At 41.5% G+C, this 26,723-nt stretch overlaps 1 protein-coding gene across 1 annotated transcript in view; it reads left to right on the top strand.

Moving 5' to 3' along the window:
• Positions 1-1,674: 1,674 nt before the first annotated feature.
• The window catches only part of ARHGAP22 (Rho GTPase activating protein 22), a 65,946-nt gene continuing 40,897 nt past the window's right edge, over positions 1,675-26,723 (top strand). Inside the window, exons 1-2 of the mRNA XM_030453208.1 lie at positions 1,675-1,689; positions 2,441-2,591. Coding sequence (XP_030309068.1) covers positions 1,675-1,689; positions 2,441-2,591 — 166 coding nt within the window. The remainder of the gene's footprint in view (positions 1,690-2,440; positions 2,592-26,723) is intronic.

Below are 26,723 nucleotides of genomic sequence, written 5' to 3'. Positions count from 1 at the left end.
GCCTAAATGCCTAGATTTTTCCCTTAAACAGCAGGAGGGGATTTCCTGAGGATACCAGCCTCAGCCTTCAGTGTCTAAACTATGCATACACTGTTCTTTGCCTCCTTCCACTAAAAGAAAAAAATAAATCTGTTCTTCAGAGATATATTTAAGTTTTAAATGTATTTCTGGCTCTCCTCTCTGAGTCAAGGACCTCATTTATCCTAGTCCTGTAGACAACAGATGGAATGAGTGATTGCCCAGGTCACTGTGTTTTAATGCAGCAGATTCATGTGGTCTTGAAACTCCCGACTAAAGGATATATTGCTGTCACTTTTCAAAATGTGCTGGGAAGAACAGGGGTGGTAGAGGAACACATGAACAAGGCAAAAATCAGTAACATCTCTAGCTTTTCACATCCCACCTATCCTAGGAATGTCAGAGAAAATTCATTGGGAGATCTGAGAGGAGACTGATGTCAAGTTACAGTTTGAAGTCATAATCCAGTTAGAATCAGAGACCCCAGCTGTACAGCACATCTGACTGGTACTTGGTCACATAACTTCCTTTGAACTTTGAGGCTCTATGCTGGATAGAAGTTTGAGATTCTGAGATGAAGCAGGGGAGGTTTAGGTAAGATATCAGGCAAAGTTTTTTCACCCAGGGGGCAGCTGAACACTGGAACAGGGTCCCCAGCAAAGTGGGCACAGCACCAATCCTGCCTGAGTTTGAGAAGGTAACAGAAGAGGGGAAGAGCTGACTTGGGCTACAGATAGAGTGCAATCCCAGCCCTACTCCATGGGCAGGGCCCCCAGGGGATGTGATTTTGTGGGGTCAGTACAGCTGGAAAATGCACACCCTGAAGGTGTTGAAAGAGGGCTGTGAAACTCCTAGGAATATTATGCCAAATAAAAACCACTGAGATATGTTGTCCCTGTTGCCCCTATTATCCTGCTCACTATAAGTAGCTTCATCTACCAACTTAATGGATTAAACATTCCTGTAGGGCCTGGTTCCTTCTAGACATTTGCTAGGTTACCCTTCTGTTGGACCTATTCTCAGAAATACTTGAAGTATTTATTTATATTGTTACAATAAAGCCCTGAAGCCATCACAGAACCACTTGCTGGATGTCAAAGGCTTTTTCTCTCTCAGATGGCATTTTTTATAACATTTTTGTTCTCCTTGCCAAGCAGTTTATTTGCACCAAAGAGTACATCTGAGAAATTCAAGTCTGAATTTATTGTGTTTAACCTAGGGGGAAAAAAGCAAGGAAATTTCCAACTTAAAAACGCATTTAAATTATGTTTCTGTTTTGAAAATTGCTTTAAGGAAGGCCAAAACTGTTAAAATCAAAGCAAAACATTTCAAACAGGACCAAATTGAATGCTTCTGCTTACACTGAGTACATTTTTCATTTAACAAAGAAGCTTCAAAGTTAGAATTTAGTGTTGAACTTGGTTGTCATTTGTTTGAAAGGGTTTTGGGTTTTTTTACATGAAAATTACAATAAATTATTTATATAAAACCCTATATAATCTCTTTCCCCAGAGACTGAGCAAAAAGGCTGAAGCATAATTTCCCTCTGCCAGTGCCCTTGCTTGTCATGCATAGCACCAGGACACTTGCTAAGCTTGATGGCCTAGGGATCCCTGGTTACCTCCTCTTCACTATGCTCAAGCCCAGCTAATACCAATGATTAATGGAGAGGTAACTGCAGAAGCCTGTGTATTCAGAACAGAAATAACAGTTCAGCTCTTTTACAAGGCAGCCTCCACTCAACAGATTTACATAATTTCTAAGCAATTGTTTCCACCAGCAGCTCAAGGTCCAAAACATCTTTACATTACTGACTACAGACTTTGCCTGGTCCCCCCATACCTTCCTGCATTTAGCAAGGAGTATGAATAAAAATGATGGATGCTATCATGGAGTACTGGCATTCCTCTGTGTGCATCCTGCCAGGCTGTCAGTGCTGGCAAGAGATTTTTCTGCTCTGAAGAGAGATGTGGGTCGTCTCTCTCTCAGCTCTCTGGCTCTAACTGGGATACTTCCTCAGAAGGGATGTAGAGCACGGCAGGCTGCTCATCATACCGCTGCCCTCTGTATTTTGTATTTCTTCTAACACACAACTTTATCAGATGCACAAACTTCTCCGCTTATGTTTTTTGGTTTTAGCTCCCCGTCCCCTGGATCAAGCTTGGAGAGATTCAGCTCCTGGTCTTGATCCTTGTCGAGTCAGTCTGCTGAATGTGACCAGAGTAAGGTGGGGAGGAGAAATGTGGAATGAGAGCTGCTCCCTGCCAGAGGCATATTGGTATCACTGGTGCAGGGCCAATTAGAAGGAGTCAGGTCCAGCCCTCGTGTCTGCGCGCTGGTGATTTATTGCCTGTAATTGCCGTGTCATTTAATGCCTACTTTGGATGGGAATTTATTCGAGGCTAGATCAATAATGCAGTAGAGTTTATTTAGCCCCGACGTGAAACATCGCCCCCGAGCCAGAGCTGTGAGCGGAGAGAGGCGGCGATGGAGCGGGGCAGTCGGGGACGGAGCCGACACCGAGGTTGCCGGCAGCGGCGCGTCCAGCCCCAGGATCGGGCAGGACAGAAAAGGTGAGTGCTCTTCCCCTGAGCCTATCACTGTGGGGAAGGGGTTAGGGGTCCCTTCCTGGCGGTGTGGGAGAGCCTCTAGGGATGCCAGTGGAGACCCTCGAGCTGCCCGGGGAAGTTGCTGCCCCGCTGGCCGGAGCCAACCCCGGGGAGAGCGGCCGGAGTGAGTGGAGCTTGGAAAGGCTGGGAGAGAATGAAGCGTTGCAGGAGGGGACGTGTGCTCCTGTTCAGCGATATAGTCGGCAATGTCTGGTCAGAGTAGCAGCGATATTTCAAAAATCGTACTGTGTCCTGGGACTCGGCAGAGCCTTTGCGTTCCTGTGCTTGTTGCTAATGCTGTGTATCCAGTCCTGAAATTCATTATAAAAGCTGGAGACAGCTGTGTCAGGTTTACCTGCACCATCTTGGAGAAGCAGTTTGCTGTAGCAATCAGCCCTCCAGGGCTGGAAGCAGGAAGGGTGGAAAGTCGTTTACTTAAGGAAGGGAGGGAGAGAAGGAGAGAAAGAAAACTGTCCCGGGTCTGCAACAGCTGCTTTGAGCAGTCCTTCAAACCTATGAGGTGTAGCGTGTAGCTATGAGCTGTGTCTGGGCACAGCCGATGTCTCCACTTCAGTTCAGCTGGTGGAGATGCTCTGGCAGGGGCTTTACTGTGTGATCTGCTGCAGCACCAGTTCCTCTATTGGTGTATCATTTTTTCTTCATCGTTGCCATTCACAGCCTAATGACAGTTTTCCACCCATCAGAAAGAGAGGTTTGATTAACATCATTTAGCAGCAAAAGCAGACACAGTCAGAGGAGTTTGTAATGTTTAGGTTTTTCTTCAGCTGTGCCAAGATTATAAAATAGAAAAGTGTAACTAGATCTAGCTGATGCTATTTTGAGACAGATACTTCCAGCCAAATGTCACTTTGCATCATATATATATGTACATATATTCATGCAGTATTACACCTTGAACGGTGCTTTAAATACCAACAGTTTATTAAATAGCTGTTCAGTATCATGGAAGAAAGATTCTTCTTGCCATCTGGAGATGTCAGAATCAGATAAGTGCAGTCTCACAATAAAGTAATTTTCAGTTACAAAACTCTGTAGTACACTAAGTCATTTGTAGGTTTTGCCTCTTTGTCAACCCCCTTCTAAGGGTTATCTAATCTACTTCCAGGCTTTAATATATTTGTTATCTAGCATTCCAGTGGGCTATTCTAGCTCTGATGGCACTACAGTGGTACAGGAAGTCTGTGTCAGAGCAAGAAACACAGGCTTTCAGAGCTACATGCCTGCCATTCTTCCACTTTGTTCAATTCATCTGAAAGAGACTAAGTTGTATATCAATATATATTGAAGGCTAGTTATGGGACACATAGATATTAATCTGGATCCCTGTGTGCTACAGATGCTTGGGGGACAAACTGTAGTGCACCTTTGTAATTCAGTTTCAATTCATAGCAGTGTTCCTTGCTAATCCATGCCAGCCTCCTGGGACTCCTGCCTGCCTTCTTCTTCATTGGGACACATTGGTCCTGGGCATGCAGGAGGTGATCCTTGAAAACAGACCAGCTTTCCTGGGCTCCCTTCCCATCCAGGGTTTTGTACCATTCTACCCTACCAAGCAGATTCTTGAAGAGAATCAAGTCTGCCCTTTTAAAATCAAGTGCTGTCAGCTTTCTTCACACTTTTCTTGCCGCCCTAAGCATCTTGAATTCTACAATGCCATGGTCATTGCAGCCTAGTCTCCCATTGAGTTTTACATCACTCACAGCTGGTCCCTTTTGGTGAGAACAAAGTCACAAAGCACCTTTTCTGGTTGGGTATTCTACCATTTAGAGGAGGAAGTTGTCATCAGTGCATCTCAGGAAGTTCCTGAAATAATATTTCCTTCAAAATCATGCTGTCCAAAGAACCCTCCTTTCTCTGGCCTGTGAAGGCAGAAAAGGGGAAGTAACACATCTGGTCCCCTCACCAAACCACATCTTTGCACCTGCAGCCTGTTAGGTCTGCAAAGAGGAACACCAATGCCACCGCAGCCCGACACTGCAGCTCTGGTTTGAGGGGCTGATGTTGCACACAGCTGTCCTGGAGCATGTGGGAAGCCAGCACCTTGGGTGCTCCAGCTTACCAGATAATTAATAACACCCAGCTTCTTCCTTCTGGAATGAAAGTAAACAGCCCTGGATCTGTGAACTCCAAACATTTCCTTCAATCCCGAGAGCCCACCAACATTTCTGAGAGCACACTAGCCCCCAGGGCAGGGAGAAATGAGTGTCAGTAGCTGCAGCTGGCATGGCAAACCCAATACTAATGAGGAGCCCAGCTGCAAGGGGTAGGTTTGCCATCTTCGTTTCTTAAGTGTGTGATTCTTTAAGTCAGGAGAGTCAACTTGAAGAACTGTGCAGCTCTAGAAAGGTACATGTGTAAAAGGCTGGGATGGAGTGCCAGCAAACGTGATTTGGTTTAAGGCTCACAGTTTGTGAGCTGGGGGTGGAAGGAGTCTGTGAGGTACTGGGGAGAATGTGGCAGTGGTCCTGCCTGTGGTGTGAGTCTGGTTTTCATCTTTTTTCTTTGGAATAATGTGAGGTAAAGCATTTGAAATACTAAAGTGATTGTATAGGGGCTGTCAAGGGGGACACTGAGGATGGAGCTGGTGTGCTGTTGGATTAACTACTCTGAAGGCAGTGTGGAGAAAATAGCCCCAGACTAGAGGGTGAAGCATGGGGGAACAGTGAACAAGGAGGGAGCTTTGTGACATTCCTCACTAGGTTCAGTTTTAAGGAAGTAAATGAAGCAGGGAATTACTTCTGCCCCTTAGTGTAATCATCTCATCTCTGTAGAGATGCCTCTTCCTTTCCACATAGGATTTGTAGTGTGTTTTGCTCTTGGCAACAGCAGCTTTCTGTGGCTGCCTGATGGTTCAGGCAAGAAATCACTCTCCTTAGGAAAAGACTTGAAAAGTTTTACAGGCAGGGACCATCTTATAAAGCACAATCTGAACTTGAAATAATGAGCTATGTCCCCACCTCCTGGGGAGGGGAAGAGGACTTGAGAACGAGCAGAGACATCAATTAGACATTAATTAAGCTAGGGATCTTGTGAAGACAAATACATTCCATAGCTGTAAATATAGGCATGTGATTTTACTGTGCTTGTAAGGAGCAGAGCTTTAGCTAACAAAATTAAGAACAGAGTGCAGCATTCCTAAAATGCTTCTATAGTGTGATGATACTAACTTATCTGGTAGAGAGGCTGAGACCTCCCAGCAAGGAAATATCCAAAGCTTCCTAAAGTCTGTGTTACCAGTTACCTACAAAAACCTAATTTATGACCAACAGCAAAGGCTTTCAGCATCCTTCTTGCTGGGATGTTCCCACCTTCCCTCTGCTGCAGGCTGCATAAAGCTTGGCTGTGGGAGTTATTTCAGAGTGCAAGGACCAGAGTAACAGCATGTTCCTGTGAGGGAATAGAACATGTATTGATTTTCTGCTGAGCAGCCAGAACTAATGATGTGCATTGTGCATTATTCATGTTTCATTAAGTCCAGTGTTAGATTTGATGGCAGGACTTCCTGAAATACCTCTTCAGAGTTGTTCTTTGCCCTCTGTTCTGGGAAAACTATGTAAGTTTCTGGCTGCTTTTTAACCGGTTCATGCTTCCTTCCTTCACAGCAAGGGAAGTTCAAAGAGGAATGGTAGGGTAAACTGTGGGTTCAAGTTCTTCTCATGGTCATTAGCAGGTGAGGGGCATGTTTTTATAAAATTATCAGGGTAGTATGAGTTCAGGTGCAAAGTTTCAGCACTTTGGGGTAATCATTGGAGCAGCTGGTATTTCTGGATAGAAATTTGCCTTGGTGTACAAACTTGTTAATGGAAAGAGTTGATTGATTACCAGGGGCAACAAAATTATGCATTAGCCTGGAGTTCCAGTGGACTTCAGCGTGGTGTAATGCAGTGTCTAAGAAACAGAGGGGTTGATTTCTGAGGAAGTCTTAAGTAATATTGACAGCTTAGATGCTCCTGAGGCCTCACCTTTCAGAAAGCTGATGTTTTTAATGCCCTGTGGAAAATGGTCAGCCTAGTTTTATTCTCTGATCTCTGCAGCACTAGGAGATGCTCAAGTTTCTCTCGAGTTAGATGTAATTCTCTGATACAGTAAGGCCTTCAGATTCAAGGAAGGGAATGTTAACAAGGTTAAAAAAATTAGGAGGTGAAAAGCAATGTCTTCAGGTATGGTGAAATTTGTTACTGATTCATTGGAGAATAGCTTTTCTTTGTAGAAAGCTTGGTGATTTTTAAGATCCTTCCATTCTACTTCAGAATGGATTAAATCGATCTTTTTATGGAGGGTAAGAGCAGAAAGATAAAAGTGTGAACAAGAATTTTTTCCATGGGTTATCTGGTACCTCTCTAACATTCTCTCTAACAGTTCAGGCGACACAGGTTTCTGTTCCCTTGGCTTTAGACTAGGAATCTGAATCTGTCACCTGCATAGTGGGCTAGTACCCTCAAGTGACCATTGGTTTGTTTTTTTCTGGGAAAGATATTTTCATTTCACTTTTTACTAAGTAATCATTCTAGAGTAATGCTCTTCTCCAAAGCAAAGGTGCCCTTTTGTATTCCAACAAACGTGTATATTAGAGTTGAAAGCAGCCTACTGAAAAATTCCAGACCAAGGTACATGTCTTGGTATCTCTGTCACTGATGATAGCTCCTTCCTGCTCCTTGCCACAATGGTTTCTGTGCAGGCCAACCATAATAGCTGTTAATTAGCCCTTTCTGTGAAAATCAGAGTGCAACATCATTTCACTAGAAACCTGTAGGGGTTGACCTTGCTTTCTCCCTTTCCTCTTGGCTTCTTCCCGTTCTGTTCACATCTCTTGTTTCAGCTCTTATGCTTGAAAAAAAACCCCAGACAGCTGAATTTTAGGTGAATCCATCAAGTCTGATGAAAACTGCACCTTCAGGTTGCTTTTTGTGCTCCAGTTGAGTAACATCATCAGCCCTTTCTTTAATGAGGCAGTTCAGTCCTCTTCAGAACTGTTGTCTCGTGCTTTTTGCAGACTCAACCAGACAAAAGATGACTGCCTATGCATAATTCACATGTAGAAAGGTATTTTCAAAACTTTGAGTCCGAGCTCTGTGGCATGCTTTTCAATTAAGTATAAAGAATGAACTCAATATAGGCAGCTTGTCCTTAAGAAAGACACAGATAGTAACTCTTTTAAAATTGGACTAGTGGTCACATTCTGCCATAAGTTAGGCTGGGGCATATATCTCATCCAGGAGTTTTTGTTCAGAGTTCATGCAGAAGCTATTTCACTGATTTGTTTGTACCATATAATAAGTAGGAAATAAAGGCAGAATCAGAAGGTGGGACAGGGACAGTAATTGGTGACAACTTGTTCTGTGGGGAGTCCATCAGTGGTGTTGGCAGTGTCTTATAGAGAGGTCCCAGAAGGGTGAATGGTGCCCACTAAGATGTCTCTCTGTGGTAAGCTTCTTTGTCCCAGGTTATTACCACCAAGTAAGTAATTTTTGTGGCCTTTTAATCTCAGTTCCTGTTAAGATGTTTTGTAATTAAAATACCTGGAGGGGAATTGAGAAATTCAGACATTAAAATAATTTCAGATTCTCTATTATTCAGTGCAAATTGCAATTCTAACTAACAGCAGGAAATTGAGTTTGCTGCTGGTAATTACGCTTCCCCTGACTCTTTTTCCAGCTGATAATCAATTGTGCATATCTGGATGAGTGATAATATTGATATTTTAGGGTGTTATGCAGATTTCTAGGATTTGGCACTTAGTATATTGACTAGGGAAATGACAGAAAATAGAAAGAAAGTACTAGTACCAGAAAGAAAGTACTAGTACCAGAAAGTAGTTCTGGGTCCTAATGGCAATAATGAGACAATGTAATGTCAGCAGTGTGCTGTGGAAACACTTGGCAAGTAGGAGCTGTGGGCATCACAGTGTGTCTGTAGCATCGTATTGACCTGCTGAAGAAGATTAATGGTGTTGGTTTTGCAGTGGAGGGCTCTGTCAGGATCTGTGTTTGACACTTCTAGATATCTGGATTACAGCTGAGGACATGCAAATATTTCAGTGTCACTAAAAGTAGCAACTGTCTTTTGGAATTTGAAATAGAATTTCAATTTATTAGGGGGGGAGAATCAAAATTTCTGAACTGTCTTTCCAGAGGAAAGAATGATAAAATTGCATACCTTCTTTGCAGTCACAGAGTCTGGAAATGTTATTATTACCTTGTAGCTTGAGTTTAAGATCTTCAAGGTAGTAAAGCCATAGTACTAAGATAGTGACAGATACATCTACTTGGCCTTAACCAGCTGCAGAATCTCGTTTTACATGCAAGATGAATGCAGCCTGAATCTCATCAGAATTGTGTGTTCTGTGCTTCCAGGACTCAAAAAATTGTTGATACATTCTTTTTTACTCTGCTGGCTCCGTCTACTTCTGAGCAGCAGATGGTGCTGGTTCTTTCCACTTTGTGCTTGGACTTTTTCTCATTTCTTTGTGCTCGGTCAGTAATGCCATGTATTGAACCACTCGAGTGGGAGTTTGTTCTTTAATAGGAAATAAGCCACTCTTCAACTGATGTTCTCTCCGAAGTAAATTAGCAAGCAAGAGTTCCCTAAAAATGTTCCCCAACCTGTGGAGCTAATGTGCTGTGTAGACAGAACATAATACTGCCTGCATTTCTGCATATTTGCCCTGCTATGGACATCTTAGTCCATCTAAATCCACAAGGTACAAGGAACTGAATGCTTTTAGCTGCCATAACTCATGCCAAAATCAAAAGTCTTGGATAACATTCAAGTTCAAATTGTTTGCTCTTTTAATCTTAAGATGGAAACATGGTTAATTTGTTATGGAACAGCAAAGTGTGTTCTATATAGACATGAACAGTAATGATCACTTGACCTAGGCCTCTACTATTGCAGGTTAAGGTGCTGATCCAGAGGTTACTGGCTGTTCTGTGGCAACTGCCTGACTGTTCCTCTCCTCCCCTGACCTTGATAAACTTACTTTTTAAAATATGTATCTTCAAATTTTTCCAATTTTAATAAATTGGCAATAGCCTCTTTCATCTGAGGGTGGGGCTCAAGGAGTCTGAAACTTCCCACTCTTTGCTTCTTAGGGATCTATCAGAAAGAGTAAAAGTTACTAATTTTCTTCTTCAGGGTAACTCCTTCCTGAGTTCTGCTGAAGTGATTTAATCTAACTGATAAAAAAAAAAAAGATTCTGTGGCCTGTCCAGATCTTGACAACCTCATTTATAAAATACCAAAGTATTAATTAGCTGCTGCTCATTCTAGGTGTTTTATAAAAATGGATTTGAGTTGAACAATTATTGTTTCAGTAGGATAATAGAAGACCTGGTTTCCCTCATGCAGATACCAGACACTCAAAGCCTCAGCAAGCAAGGTATCTCTGCTTACTGATCTCATCTTTACTTTCTCTGGCTTGATTGTACCATATCACCAAACACTTCTGAACAGAGAACATGAATAAAGGGATTGAACTTTGCACTCTGAATTTTTATAACCTTTCTGATTCCCACAGTATTTTGTTCAGTTCAGTGCTGTAGCCCTGCAACTTGACCAATATACCACTACCTACTTAAGGCAGGAATTCACTCATTGCTGGTGAAGATCATCAGGTTGCAGACAGAGTTTTGTACAAGAAAAGTTATTAAGCTTCTCTTTCATCACAAGCGCTATGATAGTTCAGAATGTTACAGCTTACCTCATGTTATCAACATCTTGAAGAGCATCAGGAGGCACCTGCAGCCTGCAAATTGCTTTTTACTTTGCTTTTTTTTCCTCTAGCATATGCAATGCCCAAGGCTTACGTTTGCATTTGGTAAGCAAAGCTCCTGCTTCATGAAATAAACAAGATCTTGCATTTGTTTCATGAGAAGAGTCTGATCTACTCCAAGGTGTACTGTCCACTTCCCTTAGTGGTCTGGGTCCCAGCACAGTTGTATGTAGGCCTGGAAATGGGTGGTACAAGCATACGTGTTTTGCTATCCTGGAATTTGCATTTCCAGGAGAAGCTCTGTGTATCATTCCTGTCAATATCACCGATCTGTCTTTAATGCATACACTGGCTTTCAACAGGAATGCTGGTTTTTATGAATTCAATTGCAACAGCATGAGGCCTGCTGGAAAAGAAGCCTTAAGGAGTTTGAAAACCTTTTTTTCTTCTAGTGCAGATCATTAAGATGTAATCTCTGACTGGTCTTGAACAGTTTTCCTCAATCCATCGTACTTCTCAAAGTTAAATTTGTCTGCAAAGATTTTTGTGTAGGCTACCCTTTGGGTATAGAAACATGGCTCTCTAAGATGATGGCATGTTGTTGCTGGAATGTAGAAGGCATCGATTCTATCAGCTGTCTTTTTAGTGCAAATTAGGCAAGATTTTAAATTCTTCTTCCTGAGATTTCCTATAATAAGCTCTGCTATTGAGTATTGTGCCTTATGGATAATATATTAAGCCCTAGGGAATGTGTAGTTAGTAGAGATTTTTGTTGTTGTTTTGGGTTTTTTTAGCATTACTGTGCAAGAACACTTTTGTTCCATGCAGCTGTGCTTATCACGCTTTCAATGTGAAGTTTTCCATGGTATCTTCAAGCTTGTGTGTTGTGGTGCTGCTGTTGGAGGCCAAGCTTTATTCCTGTCCAGAAGGAGATGTGTTCCATTTACAATAATGACAGGACAATTCTTCACAAGACTGCTGTAATGTCTGGGTTCCCTCAGGCTGAAAAAGTACTAGAGTATGCTGGCATAACAATGTAAAATAAAATTAGACACATGATACATGGCAATGCAGTTCATAGAATACAGCAGATTCTAGCAGAAATAAAAATAACTTGGAGGTCAACATCTGCATGAAGAAAGAAAATACCAAGCTAAAAGGAAATTTACTGCTTAGGTGCCTGCTCCAGGTCAATAGTCTTACTGAGGTGAGTTGATCTCTCGGTCAAGTGGAATTGTGCCTTTTATTTGAAGTTCATCTGCATTACCCTGTGCAGTTCAATGCTTCCCTCACTGATCTGGCACAGTCAAGGCAAATCACAAATATAATGCATTTCAGATTAATTTGTGGGGTCATACTGTTTGTGTGATCTGGGGATATAGCTCACTCATTTCCTTCAGTGTCCCCAGGGACTGCTTTCCTCTTTATTTTTGGTACTTGAGTTTTTTGAGGGCCAGCAAGTTTGCTGAGTGCATTTTATTTAGCCCTGATATTGAATTTTGCACGAATGGATGATAAATAATTCTTTGGTGAGATGGTTAATTTTTTTAATACTCTGTGGATTCTGAACCTGTCACTGGATGCATTTATCTGCTTGTGGAGTTCATGCTTTATAATACCAAGAATAAAGAAAACATCTCTTTGGTTCTAATAGTAAAATTTTGTGGACAGGGATCAGTAACTGAATTTTCTGTACATGCTACGTTCCTGCTGTTGTTACAGAGCTGCTGTAACACCTGCAGCATTTAATGACTTGTGGATTTACTCTGACTTCCTCCCTGCTTTGAGTTGCTGTGGATTTGCTTTCTGAACAGGTTGTGCAGAATGCAGAGAAAGATGCACACACTCTGAAACCACATCAGTCACTTTGCATTCACTGAAAAACAGGAGAGAAGCAAAATTCGATTCTAAACCAATGCAGAATGGCACACAAGTGAAAGAAACCAATATATTTTCCCCCCAGACTGCTTAAAAGGGAATTCTGATTCAAATTAAAAAAAAAAAAAAAACATGTCTAAAGAGGGAAAAGGGAACACAAACACGTTTATATACTGACAATCACGTAAGGGAGCATTGCTTATGCTCTTGAGGTACCTGTTAATGCTAGTAGCTTAACCACTCAGTATAATATGCTGACTTGAAAATACAACTAGAAGTGATTTTGGGGAGCAAAGGTAAGGAGAAAAAAAAAAGCACATTCCCTTTTCACACAGACAACACAAGTTGGGGGCAGAAGGGACAGCAAAGTTAATAGCATGCTGCTCCAGCATCCAAAAGAAATTATAATTGGGAAACTGCTATCTGAGGTCTGATGTCTTTGAAAGATGCATTTTGTTTTTACAAAGCTTGCTTTAGTATATTACTGCTTAATATTTAGAAAGTACTGATTACTTATGATGAGTGAAGGAGGCTGTGTGTTGAAGTAACTTGCCTGCTTCTTTTTAATGATTATCAGATTCTTATCCTATGCACATGCCTGTACCCAGCCTTACCCCTGGACAGAGACATCGATTGCTCACTAAGCATGTGGCTGACTGAAGCTGTTCAAAAGATTTCCTTGCACTATGTGGGAACTTTGACTGGGTTAGCACACAAGTTCCTCTTGGGCTTAGTGTTTATTCATAAACTTTCAAAGATGTAAGTTAGTGATGGGAAACAATTGGTTTTATACTTGAGTTCTTGAAAATGCAGATTCTGAAGAAGTAGTGCAGTATAAAAAATGGTAAAAACATGAAACAAGCAGTACATTTTTGTTTTCTTGGTACAGCCAAGAGAAATCATAGAATCATAGAATTTTCAAGGTTAGAAGGGACCTTTAAGATCACCTAGTTCCAACCCTCCTTCCATGGGCAGGGACACCTCCGACTAGATCAGGTTGCTCAGAGCCCTGTCCAGCCTGGCCTTAAAAACTTCTGGGGATGGGGCTTCCACTACCTCTCTGGGCAACCTGTTCCAGTGTCTCACCAGCCTCATGGGGAAGAACTTCCTAATATCTAATCTAAATCTACCCTCCTGTAGTTTGAATCCATTGCCCCCAGTCCTTTCACTACCTGAACAAGTCTCTCATTGCTAGACTAAATACTATAAAGTCCCTCATCAGCTTTCTTGTAGCCCCTTCAGATGCTGGAAGGCTACACTAAGGTCTCCTCAGAGCCTTCTCCTCTCCAGACTGAATAACCCCAACTCTCTCAGTCTGTCCTCATAGCAGAGGTGCTCCAGCCCTCTGATCATCCCCATGGCACTTCTCTGGACACGCTCCAGCATGTCTCTGTCTCGTAGTAGGGGCTATTAATCACATAAAAAATGAAACATGCCATTTTATTATTGAGTGTCCCTATAAGGACTTCGTTTTGCATGTTGTAAAATTAATAAATTAGAATCTGTGGTGAACACTCACCAACAAATTGAAAAAATGTCTCCTGATCCAGCAAATGACTATTAAAAGCTGGCTATGAAATGGATGACTCCAGTAAATGCTGCTCTTTGCTATTTCTTTATCACATTTTTTACTTCTTCAAGGAATTTTTTTCAAAGAAAAATAGCCTTTTTGAGTAGGAGATTAAAAAAAAAATCCAAATGGTGCAACACTGCACCTGGTGTAGAGAGACACAGATCTGATTCCAGAGCTATGGAATGCCTGCAGTCATAAACAAGTACCTGACAGTGATTGATGGGCAGAGGTTTTTGGCTATAAAAAAGTGGACAAGGCCAGACAAAGATGGACACAAAAAATGAAAATAGAGGAAAGAAGAAAAAAAGCTGCAGCTTTCTAGAGCATTTTTCAGGATGAGTTGAGAGTCTCTCTTCCCTTTTTCCCTTTTCCTAAAACTTCATCCCTGGATGTTTAACCTGTTAAAAACCTGTTGCTCTTTCCCCTCCCCCCTTTTTGCTTTTCCTGGAACACTTTTTGAAGTCATTAAGGGTACACTTCATTGGTCCTCGAGGTGTTAAGAGCAATCAGTTCTGCATTGTTTGAATTGTTTCTTAAATATTTACCTCTTCCTAAAACCCCATTTCATTCCAGTAAAAACTGGATGCTTTTACCTGAAGTAAACCATTTCATTCATTTAACTCGTAAGTTGGCTGCTATGCAATTTATGGTGCATATGTGCAGAGGCCATTTTTTCCTCATAAATAAAATATACAATAATTACTTATTAATAATAATAATTAATAATTATGTACCATGAAAGAATCACAGGATTATTTGGGTTCAAAGGGCTCTCTAAAGGACATCTAATCCAACTCCCCTGCAATAAGCAGAGACATCCTCAACTAAATCAGTTTGCTCAGAGCCCCGTCAAGCCTCACCTTGAACATTTCCAGGGATGAGGCCCCAACTACCCCTCGGGGCAACACTAATTTAAAACCATTGCCCCTTGTCCTGTCACTCCAGGGCCTTGCAAACAATCCCTCTCCAGCCTTCCTAAAGGCTCCCTTCAGATACTGGAAGGTCACTATTAGGTCTCCCAGAGCCTTCTCTTCTCCAGGCTGAACAACCCCAGCTCCCTCAGTCTGTCTTCATAGGAGAGATGTTCCAGCCCCATGACCATTTTTGTGTCCCTCCCCTGGACCTGCTCCATCAGATCCATGTCCCTCCTGTTCTGAGGGCTCCAGAGCTGAATGCAGAACTCCAGGTGAGGTCTTACCAGAGCAAAGTGGCAGAATCCCCTCTCTCCATCTGCTGGCCACACTTCTTCTGATGCAGCCCAGAATGGGATGGATGACATCCCATCCTTCTGGCTTATAGACAGCACCACTCAGCTTGGTGTCATCTGCAAACTTGCTGATGGTGCACTTTATCTCACTTTCTATACTGTTGATATAAATATTAAACTGTACAGGTCCCAGTACAGTCCCCTGGGGGACACCACTTGTCACTGCTCTCCAACTGGACTTCGAGCCATTGACCATCACCCTCTGGATGTGACCATCCAGCCAATTCCTTATCTACTAAACAGTCCACCCGTCAAATCCATATCTCTCCAACCTGGTGAGTAGGATATTGTGAGGGACCATGTCAAAGTCCTTGCAGAAGTCCATATAGATCACATATATTGTCCCTTGTATAATGTAGCTACCTTATCACAAAGCCACTAGGTTTGTCAGGCGGGATTTCTTTTTAGTGAAAGTGGATGTCTTGGATCACCTTTCTGTCCTCCATGTGCCTTATCAGTCCTTGAAAGACATTGTTTACCTGGACTTTAGTAAGGCTTTTGACACCATGTCCCACAGTATTCTCCTACAGATGCTGGTGGCTCATGACATAGACAGGTGTACTCTTTGCTGGGTTACAAACTGGCTGCCTGGCTGGACCCAGAACATTGTAGTCAATGTAGTTAAATCCACTTGGCAGCCATCAGTGATGTTCCTCAGGGCTCAGTTTTGGGGCCAGTCCTGTTCCATATATTCATTAAAGATCTAGATCAGGGTGTTGTGTGCTTGCTCAGTAAGCTTGCAGATGACACCAAGTTGGCTGGCAGCGTTGATCTGCTCTGCAGAGGGACCTGGACAGGCTGGATCAGTGGACCAAGGCCAATAAAATGAGGTTCAACAAGGGCCTGGGGCTGCTGGCTGACAGACAGCTGCATGTGAGCCAGCAGTGTGCCCACCTGGCCATGAAGGTCAACAGCATCCTGGCTTGTATCAGGAATAGTGTGGTCAACAGGAGTAGGGAAGGGATGGTGCCACTGGACTCAGCATTGGTGAAACTGCACCTCAAGTACTGTGTTCAGTTCTGGGCCCCTCACTACAAAGAAGATATTGAGCTGCTGGAGAGTTTTCAGAGAAGGGCAACGAAGTTGGTGAAGGGTGAGGAGAACAAGGTGTCACAATTCAGAAGGTGGGTGCAGCATTGTCACATCTCACAGAGTGAGCACTGCTCCCCAGGAGTGGGGGCCAAACCAAACATCATGTCCCACAGAGTGGGTCTGTGTGGAGTTCCCAAGAGGTGGGTGTCGACCCAGGGAGACTAGGACTGGACCCCCTTCCTTTCTAAACTCTTTTAGAGAGGAGCCTAGGTGTGGCTGGGCACAATCATCCTCAATTAATCTATTTTTAACAACCCATTTGGTGAGATTAAGTTTGGGAATCCTCTGCACAGTGCTCTAGGAATAAGATTACTACTCAGGAGGTTTGTACAAAAACACAACTTTACTTAAAAGTGAGTAAATTTATAAAGCATGTCAGATTACAACTAGGAGAATTGTAATGGATTAGAATTTAGTGGAATTTAAGGAAAATGTCAAAACAACAGGTTACAACTAACAAAACAAAACAAAGCAATGTGTTGCAAAACTTACCAAAGTTAGAAACTATGTTGCCCTTATTTGCCAGGGATAAGGTTAGAAACAGAGAGAGAGAGAGAGAGAGAGTGCTAAAGATAGGAAAAATACCACCCTTGGATCCAGTGATGCTCTTGGTAGAGAGTCGTGGTCCTTGGATGGCAGGTGCACATCCAGCATTTCGAGCGTGCCTCTTCTATGCCACCTGACCCCATCTTTTTTGGGGTCCTTTGGCATATCTTGTGAAGCCAGGTGTTCATTTTGGCCCCTCCAGATGGGTTGACAAAGCAATAATATTTATTTCTACACGTGCCCCCTCTTCAGTGGCCTTACAGGGGACACTCACAAGGTGGCACTCTGTCTCCGCAGGGCACAGCTTCCCTGGCTGAGAAGGAGCAGCTTTACTGGCCACCACCCAGATGTCATCACCCAGTGTAGTTCAGATTCAGGTCTTAGCAGGACCTATTTCGTTGTAAATTTTAACTGCAGTTATTTCCCTACAACTGCTGATGAGTTTGCTGGCACAGGCAGCTACAGCTTGAGCAGTTAAGGGACTCATTTCAGAGCTTCAATCAGTTTAAAACACCCACTGAAGTCAGTGGAAGATAAGAGGACGTGGCACCTCTGAAAAAATGAGACCTAAGTGACACATTCAAAGTTCTGTGACATGCCTCTGGCAGACTGTGGGAAAAACCTTGGGATTCCTGGCTCCCACACTGATCATTATTCAGTAGTCTGTCCAAAAAAAAATATATGTGCTTATATACAGTTCTGATAGATGACTTAACCCTATGCTTTGCTGAGTAACAAGAGAGGTCTGTTTCCATCTGTTCAGTTGTAGAAGGAATACAAAGCTCCCAGAGGAGGGGGAGGGGAAGATTTTATGTAGACAAATCTAAACAAGTCTCTTTGCTGTCTTTGAAAATCAAAAGTTATGCAGAATGTTCATTCACATAGTGAATGTGTACATTAATTAAATGAAATATGCTAAGACTATTCTCTTTAAGCAGCAACAGTGTTCCAGGGGTCTTGGTGTCCTTTCATTATGGAATAATGAAGTTGAAAACCTCTGAAATAATTTGCTTTAGTTTTTGTTTGGGTTTTTTTGTTTGTTTGTTTGTTTGTTTTGTGTTTTTTTTTTAAACTTCCTTTTCACTGTTCATAGAAGTCCTTTCTAGGTTAAGGTGTAAGATGGCTCTGAGGAATGATGGTTTTAATACTGCCAGGGTAGGTGGCAGTCCCTGAAGCTAATGCACCCAAAAGAGTTCAATAAGGCATTTAAGTATAGCTGAAGAACATATCCAGAGAACAGATCCACAATGATTTTTACTTCATCTATTTTCTTTTAGCTTCTTTCAATCTAATTGCATCAGTCTAGGTTTGGAACTTAGCAGAACTGCTGTTCATGGCATCAAATGATCTGTACATGTGTTTCTTGACAAAACCTCTGTTGCTATTAGCCATCTGGGTAAGTCATAGGATGTTGAGCTGCCATATTTATCATCCCAGGAGGTAGAGTTTACTGTTCCAAAACTGTGTCATTTAGTATCACAATAGATGAGGTCTATCCTTTGTAGGTCTTAAGTGAAAGCCAATATTAATGCAGCAGCTGCCTGCTTGGTTACCAGCAAGACAGTGGGGCTTGATGATGGGTTGGGAGGACATGCCAGTCTTAGCAGCTGGTGTGTGATCCACAGGGGAGATGTTAATATTTTAGTGGTGATTTCCTAAAAGGTAGCCCCTTTCAGCCACAGTGTGGCTACTGTGCAGAACTGATTCTGTAGTAAATATTCTTCTTGTGAACGAATGTCATTGTCATGATTAAAGCCAAGCATACAAACAACCTGATAATCTGGATTTAAAATAATCATAGCCAGGGGAATCTCTCCCAGTGTGTGACCGGACTGGGGGAATGAGGGGCAGGACTATTTTCTTGTGTAGGTTTCTACTGAGAGGGAGTCAGTTCTTGCATCCATGTCAATTTTCAGGATGCCGAGTCCAGTCAGATATCTAAGAGTTTTCTGTTCTGGCAGATATGTTGTTCTGTTCCAAGCCTAATTGCTAATTGGAATTAATATGAACTGATAAACGCCTTCAACTGAAGCATCCATCAAGGTCTGTTCCTCAGGGAATTTCATAATTACTATCACATGAGTGGACTTGATGTTTTGTGAGGTGTGTACAGAGCTAGCCCTGATTTCTGAACAGAATCAGGTAGCCATTAGAACTTCCAGAAAGTTCTAAATTATACATTAAAATATGTTTTTACCTTGTGTTAAATGGCCATTCCGTTCTTGCAAATGCATGTCTCTGCTTAATGTTAGACAGCATCTCTATTTTTATCCTTTGATATTTCCAAAACCAAAGAAAAAGTTTCCTAAGGTAACCTCTGCAAACACAAACAAAGTATGTATAAAAGACAGGTAAAGTCTCCCAGCTGCTCTTATTTGGAGGAGGGTCTTCTCTGCAGGACAGTATTGTATATAGCGGTGAACTTTTCACCCCAGTATCCAAAACTGACTACAAGCACTTGATTAAAATCGTTAAGCTAATCAGAGAATGCAAAAATTATGCTAATGCTAGATCTAGTAATTCTGGAGTGCCAAATTAGGAAGTCTTCATATAAAATTTCAAAAACACTCTGACCTAATGTGCTATTCCTGTGATGTTAAATTCCTGTTTGTACTAAGGTTCTTTCCTACACTGGTCTAAAATCTTCCTAGGCTTCAACTGTTTTTTCTAACAGGTTGGTCACCTTTTAGTTTATACACTTTAGACAGGCCCCATGCAAATGTCCAAGCGTTGCTTACTCTCTGTGTTGGGAGTCAACGACTTAAGCTGTACAGCTCTTCCTAGCATTGAGCTGGGCTTGTTTTCTGCATCCTTCAGGACAGTTCTTATCTTTCAGTACATCCTAGATCTTCCTAGATAACTCAAATGATGGCTTGGGCTTGCAATTTCTGACCTTAAAAAAGGGTATGATCAAAGTGTTTCATTTGCACATGGTTCTCATGCTGTTTACTTGTACCAAAGCTTTCCTACACACTGTGTGAGAAAATAAGGTCTACAACTGTAATAGCATCCCTGTCTTATGGAGGAGGGGAGAACTCTAAATTAAGAGTTTAAATATTTTGTGCCTAAGCTTAAGTAAGGGAAGGAAAACATGAAATTATTGTGCATATGGTATTCTATTCCTGTCTGATTTATTTGATTCCTTTTACTGAATCATCATAGTTAAGTTGAAATTCTTTATCCAATTAATGGTTCTCATTGGGCTTTTTACGTTGGATTGCTTGCTTTCACTTTGATACTCATTTGAAAAATATTTTAAGGAAATTATATATTATAATATAGCTTTTTAGAAAAAGGTTCATGCATAGGATGAAGCCTGTAAACTGTGAGTAGTAGGAAAAAAACCTGTATTTAGAATTCTAATTAGATGTAACATGCTCTTAGTTTGTTCTTGAGCACAAAAATGTGATATGCTAAGACTAGGCTATATATGGGATCTAGCAGATTAATTTTATTTTCAGTCTTCTGGCCTGACCCAACCTTCCATAGACTATTTAAAGCTGCAATCATTTGAAGATATGTCTGTGCCTGCAATTATACTCTTATTTCCTAGTCCCAGATCTCAAGGGCATGTTGGATTAGCTTGAATAAAGAATGTCTCTGATTGAGGAGAGCTGACATTGGTTAATACAAAATAGGGTTGAAAACAGAGTGAGTATAATGTAACCTTTGGGAGGACACACTAATCTTTCTTTTGAAATGTATATCAAGACAGACCACTATTAGAGGTGTTGGCATGCCGTGGCTATTTAAATCTCTGCAACTGACTTCAGTTAATGGATTCTCATTTTTAATTGCTCAGCAACAGAGTGAGCAGGACCAATGGTTGTATTCACTATTAAAAATTAAGAGGTAGTAGAGAGGTTTTGTTTCATTTTGTAACAGCTTTTTTTCCTTATGCTGACTCAACAATGTTTGCCACCTCATGTAGAAAGTTTTTTATTGAAGTTTTTGCTCTTTCTGAATGTAAAAATTGAATCTTTTTCTGCCCCAAGAGGGAGAGCATGTGAAACTCCAAACAGAAAACTGGATAGTAACAGTTTTGCTTATGTCTTCACTTTGGGCCCTGCAAAGGGATAGAGAGATTTTTGGAGCAGAACTCCATTCATTATACTTGAACTTACTAGTGGTTCTTGCATGAATTGTGATTATATCTGAGCTTGAGATGTACAGCACTAAGATTTTATGAATCAAATTGCAGACTAATTTATTCAGCAAGTTGTTCATAACACTAGATCCAGGGTTTGGAGACTAGGGAAGAAATAATGGCAATGATTAGAATTCATCATTGCTTGTGTCTGGTTGGCATTGTATTACTAAACACATTTAACTAAATGGATATTGATTTTAGTTAATTCACTATGTAACCAAGTCATGCTGATATAATTTTTAATGTTGTTTGACTTGGGTCATGAAGCTACAACTGTGTAACTGCATTGGGCTTTATGTCAATTTAGTTAAACCCGTATAAAAGTGAGCATTGACAGTCTCTCAGTGTTTCATAATGAGATTTTGTACTGTAAGATTATTCTCCCATTAGTTCAGGTTTTACCCCATCTTCAGGTTTTCATCTGATCTTTTTTGATAATATTTTCCAGGTTTGGGTTTTTTTTTTTATTTCATAAAATCCATCACAAGAGTGATTGGATATTTACATTATAAAATCTGTGCTTCTAAGTCAAGAAATAGCTTTCCTAAAGTTGCCTTTTTACTTTTTTCTACTTGCTGCAGGTGTGCTGTTTTAATACTTATCTCAGTTATTTTGTCCCATAGCACTGGTTTTGGGGTTTTTTTTCCTTTGCTAATGAGTTTGAAAGATAGTTTCCAATCCTCCACTATTGTGATAAAATTGCAGTGTCTATGAAAGGCATCTGCAAAAGCTAATTGCACCCATTGCTCAGCTCATCTGAGGTGGGTGGAATACAAAGCAGCAAGTAGATCTGTTGGGAATGTATTTGTGTGTGGCAGGCTCACACTGTGGATAGTGACATAAAATAGAGCAGTACGAGTTCCTTCTCCTGGCCCTGTGGCTGCCTGTTGCCCAACTGTGAACACACAAACCCCTTTGTCCGCCTGCAGTTCTCTGCCTACCTGCTCTTTAGTCTGTTTTGATGATAAACTCTTCAGGGCAGGCACCACTGTCTTGTTGTGGTCTGAAAAGGATACACACATCCTTGTGAATTTCCACTCCCTCCTTAAGACTATTTTTAGTTGCTGTTTGTCCAAACCAGTTGTTAATTCTATGTTGTAGACAGTGGAGACTGCCAGCTGCATGTTTAGACAGCACCTAGCACTTTGCAGCCCAGACTTAGTGAACACCTCCAGTCATTACTGTGACTTTATTTCTATCACAGCTCTGTATTTTAGACTGGAATTTACACAGTGGAGTTTTCATATGGTTAAAATTTTAATAGCATTTCTCAGCTGTTTCTTTGGTGGTTGTGTCAGCCAAACCTTAGTGCATCTCAAGCATTGAGTCGTAAACTAAGTTGAGAGAGCTGAAGTTTGAGGCATGATCTGAAGGGGCAAATTGCACAAGTGGTTTCCTGAACACTGTGGAGGGGGGGGATCCACTTTCTTTAGTCAAAGTAAAATCTCTGCAGTTTAGACAGGCATATTAATTTAGAGCATTTCATCCTCTACTTAAAGCTTTTTAGAACTGTCAGGACAGCCTGAGGTATCAAAAATAGTAATCCAGGGATGCCAAGCCTACACCACACAGGCCAGAACATACCCCTCCCATCTTATTCATTGGTGGTTCTTCAGATGTGGAGAGAAAGTGGGTTGAGGACTGGTAGGATTATTCTGCTAGTCCTGTGCTTCTATCCTGAGGCTCCATAGATTTGGTTGGGGTTTTTTTCCCTCATCATATGAACAAAGTAAATCTTACAAATGAATAGAATTCTAGCAGCTTCTGTGTCCTTATTGCATACGTATCTGGTGGTGCATTGGAAGGTACAGGGAACATCAGCATTTGACACTAAATAATCCCCATAATAAGATGTCACCTTTGTCTGTTGTGTGTCAGCTACCTGTCATGTGATAGATCTCCAATGATGTGTGTGTGTGTGTGCATGACAATGTGCAGGGCTTTTAGAAGAGGTGACTTGTCCCATACCAAGTGAATGGGTGAGCATCACTGAGTTACTGTGTGTTTGTATTTTGGTTTTACATCAGGCAGAAGGAGACTGTGAAACTCAGGTAGTTCCCAGGTAGGTCAGGTAGGAGGTCACTGCCACTTCTGACTGCCCTCTTTGCCTTCCTGAGAGATCACCACATCCTCTGCAACTCTACTGCCACAAACTTAGAAGTAATAACCTCTGCTCCAAATAGACTTGTTACTCTTGCCCCATCCCTGTGGAGATAGCTGCCCATTTTTATGTGATCCTATGGGAAAATCCAGTATTTGTTCAATTAGAAATAATTCTGAAACTGTTCCAATAGCTGCGCCCATTCAAAGGGCATCCCTGCAGCTGAAGCAGTACCAAGAAATTGTGCCAAAGACCATGAAAAATTCTAGCTGTAAGCAAATGTGAGAGAGAAGCCTCTGAGTACACAAGCACTGCCCCCTCCCTGTTATAATTTCTTTCACAGCTGTAGGAAGGCATAAAAATTATGGATGGCTAGGGAGGAGGGGGGGAAAAAAGATCTGCAGGTGTGTTGCTGTGGGCAGAGGTTCAGTACTGCATTTGCAGCTGTGAGAAAGAGATTCAGAAATGACTGGGAGTTCTTTTTAAAGTGTACTTAATTCCAAATTTCTTTCTTAGGATGTGAAACCCTTGTTGGCATGCTGAGACCCAACCTGCCCTTTCTCATTCTGTTGGCCCTGATTTGAGTCTGTGTCATTCATTCCTCAGCTGTTATTAACAAAGATCACTTAGTTTAATTTCCTTTCAGGTATTACCACTCCACTTTTGGTGCTTGAGACAGCTGAGCAGGAAGCAAGGAAGCTGGGGTAGGTAGAGGGGTTACTGTCTCCAGGAGGTGTTTACCTGTCAGGTTCTAATCCTATTGCTGTCCCCCACATCACTGGGGAGCTTTTACAGATTTGTCTGCAATAACTGTGTTTTGAAAATTACATGAATCAAGCTGCCCTTCCTTAGGTATCAATTTGAAATGCTCACTTCATGTAACTGCTGTCCTTTCCAGTGGAGGTATCACTTTGGGTGCTGGAGTTGGGAACAGGCTTTCAAGACACATGAAGTGTAATTGCCAGGAATTCCATCTGTGAGTCCAAAGAATGTCTAAGTTAACTTGTCATAAAAAAGAACATTATTGACAGGTGAAGTTGCAAAGCCACTGTCCATCATACTTAAGAAGTCATGGAAATCCAGCAAAGTTCCAGCTGACTGGAAAAGGGGAAATAGAACACCTTTTTTCAAAATGGAAAAAAGCGTAGGGCTGGGGAACTACTTAAAACTTGAAGAGGGAAGATTTGGGTTAAGGAAGAAATAAGGAAGAAATAAGGAAGAATAAGGAAGAAATAAGGAAATAAGGAAGAAATTCTTACATGAGGGTGATGAGGCACTGGAACAACGTGATCAAGGAAGTTGTGGCTGCCCCCTCCCTAGAATTGCTCAAGGCCAGGTTGGATGGGGCCTTGAGCAACCTGGTCTAGTAGAAGGTGTCCCTCCAGTCCTAGTCACCTAGTAATTCTGTTGAAAATTGAAACTTGGACAGAAATCTGCTTTTCACAGAAACTAGGCTAAAATTCTTAAAGTTTTAGTAAAACAAAATCCCTCTATTCAAATGAGAGTAACAGAAAGAGTCCTGGTGATAAGGCTAGGAGGGTGTTTAGATGGATGCACAACAGGTAACTGAATGATAACATATAGGTTCACAGAGCCATGTAGTGAGTTGGAAGGACTGATGATGTCTCTTACTTTGCAGCCCAAAGCCTCCTTGCTTTCTTTTATCTCATACAAATTCCTTCATAATTAGTCATTCTTTGTCATCTCTCATTGTTGCCAGGATTCCTTTTTCAGTAATGTGTGCATTGTTTTCACATAATACACTGTTTTAGATCTTCTGTGGTTATTTTTGCTTTTGTAACTTGTATAGGATTCCTCGCTCTGCATCTCACAGCAGTTCACAACACTTCCATAATCTTCACATCCTCTCACACGGATCTACTCACTGATCTTTATGAAGATACTGACTGTCTGAACATGAAATAAAACATTACAACATGTGTTCTCTAGAGAGAGAAATGTTGGGTACCTCTAACTAGAAGAGATCTTAATACAAAATAAAAATATAGACACTGAAGTACAGCTGAGACTAGAGTCTCATACTGTGTGTATTGTGATACAAGATTAAGCATGTACTGAATAATTGACAGTCTGAGGTTGTTTCAAGAATTTAACATTATTTTAGAGCTGTTAGTACCCAAGGTGTATCCATGTGATACAATGCACTGGTCTGATATAAATTCATCTTTATGTTTCAAATTTATGGAGGAGGGAAAGACACCCCAATCTGTAAACCAGCAAGCTTCATTTTGAGTCAGATATGGCCTGCTTATTATTCCAGTTTTATGTTTGATTCCATATCTTTTCTGCTGCAGCTGTCATTAAGCTGATGTAAACTCTCTGTTGTGTGCTTCTGATAACTTGACAGAAATGTGATTGTGTCCATGCCTGATCTAGTCCAGTCATGTTTTTAGTAGCTTAGAGCCAGCATTAATTGCTGTGGAACTTGCTTCATGTTAGGCAAGATGCCATCTTCACTGTTTTGCGTATGGAGAGCTACAGCAAAGGGAACAAACTCATGTTCTAGTTCAAAGCAGAACTGGCCTCCTCTCTTTCAGGTTTCTACACTGCTCTGGATATTGCATATCCCTTATCATGTTTAGGACACCACATTCTATGGTAATGCATTTTTGAGAAGCCCATATGAATTTTGAGTCCCTCTGGCAGTGTTTGTGTTCCAGAAACTTAAGGACTTCGGGAGTCATAGGATACTGTAATGTAATGAAATCCATGAATGTCGTGCCTGCTGCACTTCTTTGCTTGTTTTACAGTCTCCTTGTAGCAACCTAGTCCATTTTCTCTGGAACTAATGCTGTCTTTGAAATTCATCACTTGCCATCTTCCTCTTATTACTTACAGTCCTACTTGGAGGGGTCTGGATCAGTAATTACATGCCTTGTTCTTTTTTTTTTTTTTCTTGCTTGTAAAATATAGGTTATGATAACTCTAAGCTTTAGAGTTAGCTGGAAATTTTGCACTTAATGTAAGCTTCATACCAGTTTTCAAGAGACTGTTAACTCCTGATTGTCCTTTAGGAAAGAGTTAGTGCCAGGTATAGAACATGGTTTGGTGTCCATCCAGCAAAACCCACTGTCACACATGTAAGGTTACTACAGAAAAATTAGGAAGCCTAATCAGAAGTATGAGGTGAACTACTGAAGGTCCAGCCATAAATCATAACTCGGTTTTGTCAGGGGTGCCAAATGTAGTGGGCCAAATGTCAGGTAGATCTGCTAAAGTTCCCAGACTGGGAATTAGCAATTGGTCTTAAGGAGTCAGTCTGGGGGAAGGACTGTAGAGAAAAGTGCTGAGGAAAAAAGCAGTGCTTTAGAGGACATCAGGAAAAACCTGAAAGCTAATTCAGATGGAGTGCAGTTGAGAAGGGTCTGTCTCCTACTTGCATGACTGTCTCAGAAGGATCAGTTGCTACCTTCCCTCCCTAGGAGACCCACTCAGAATATTAGCAGAATTCACTTGACTCCTTTCCATTAGGACACAAAAACTTGGGCAGCCATCAGACCATGTCAGGGGGGTGAATCCAGGGTGAGCTGGCACAGACAGCCCTGTAGAAAACAGTTGTGTTTTGACAAAGTTACAGGCAAGTGAAAGGAGTTTTACAATGAATAATGCTGAACAGCCATAAGATGAAGCAGTGTTCCCAGTCTGGTAATAATGCAAAATGCTGCAATTAAGCAAGAGCTGAACACAGGCAAGTCAAGCAATGTCAAATTTTAATTCCACTTCCCTTGCTCACTGG

This window comes from Calypte anna, chromosome 6 (assembly GCF_003957555.1).
Source record: "Calypte anna isolate BGI_N300 chromosome 6, bCalAnn1_v1.p, whole genome shotgun sequence".
Lineage (NCBI taxonomy): Eukaryota > Metazoa > Chordata > Aves > Apodiformes > Trochilidae > Calypte > Calypte anna.
The sequence above is the reverse complement of the archived record's forward strand: the minus strand, read 5'-3'. Positions and strand labels throughout refer to the sequence as shown.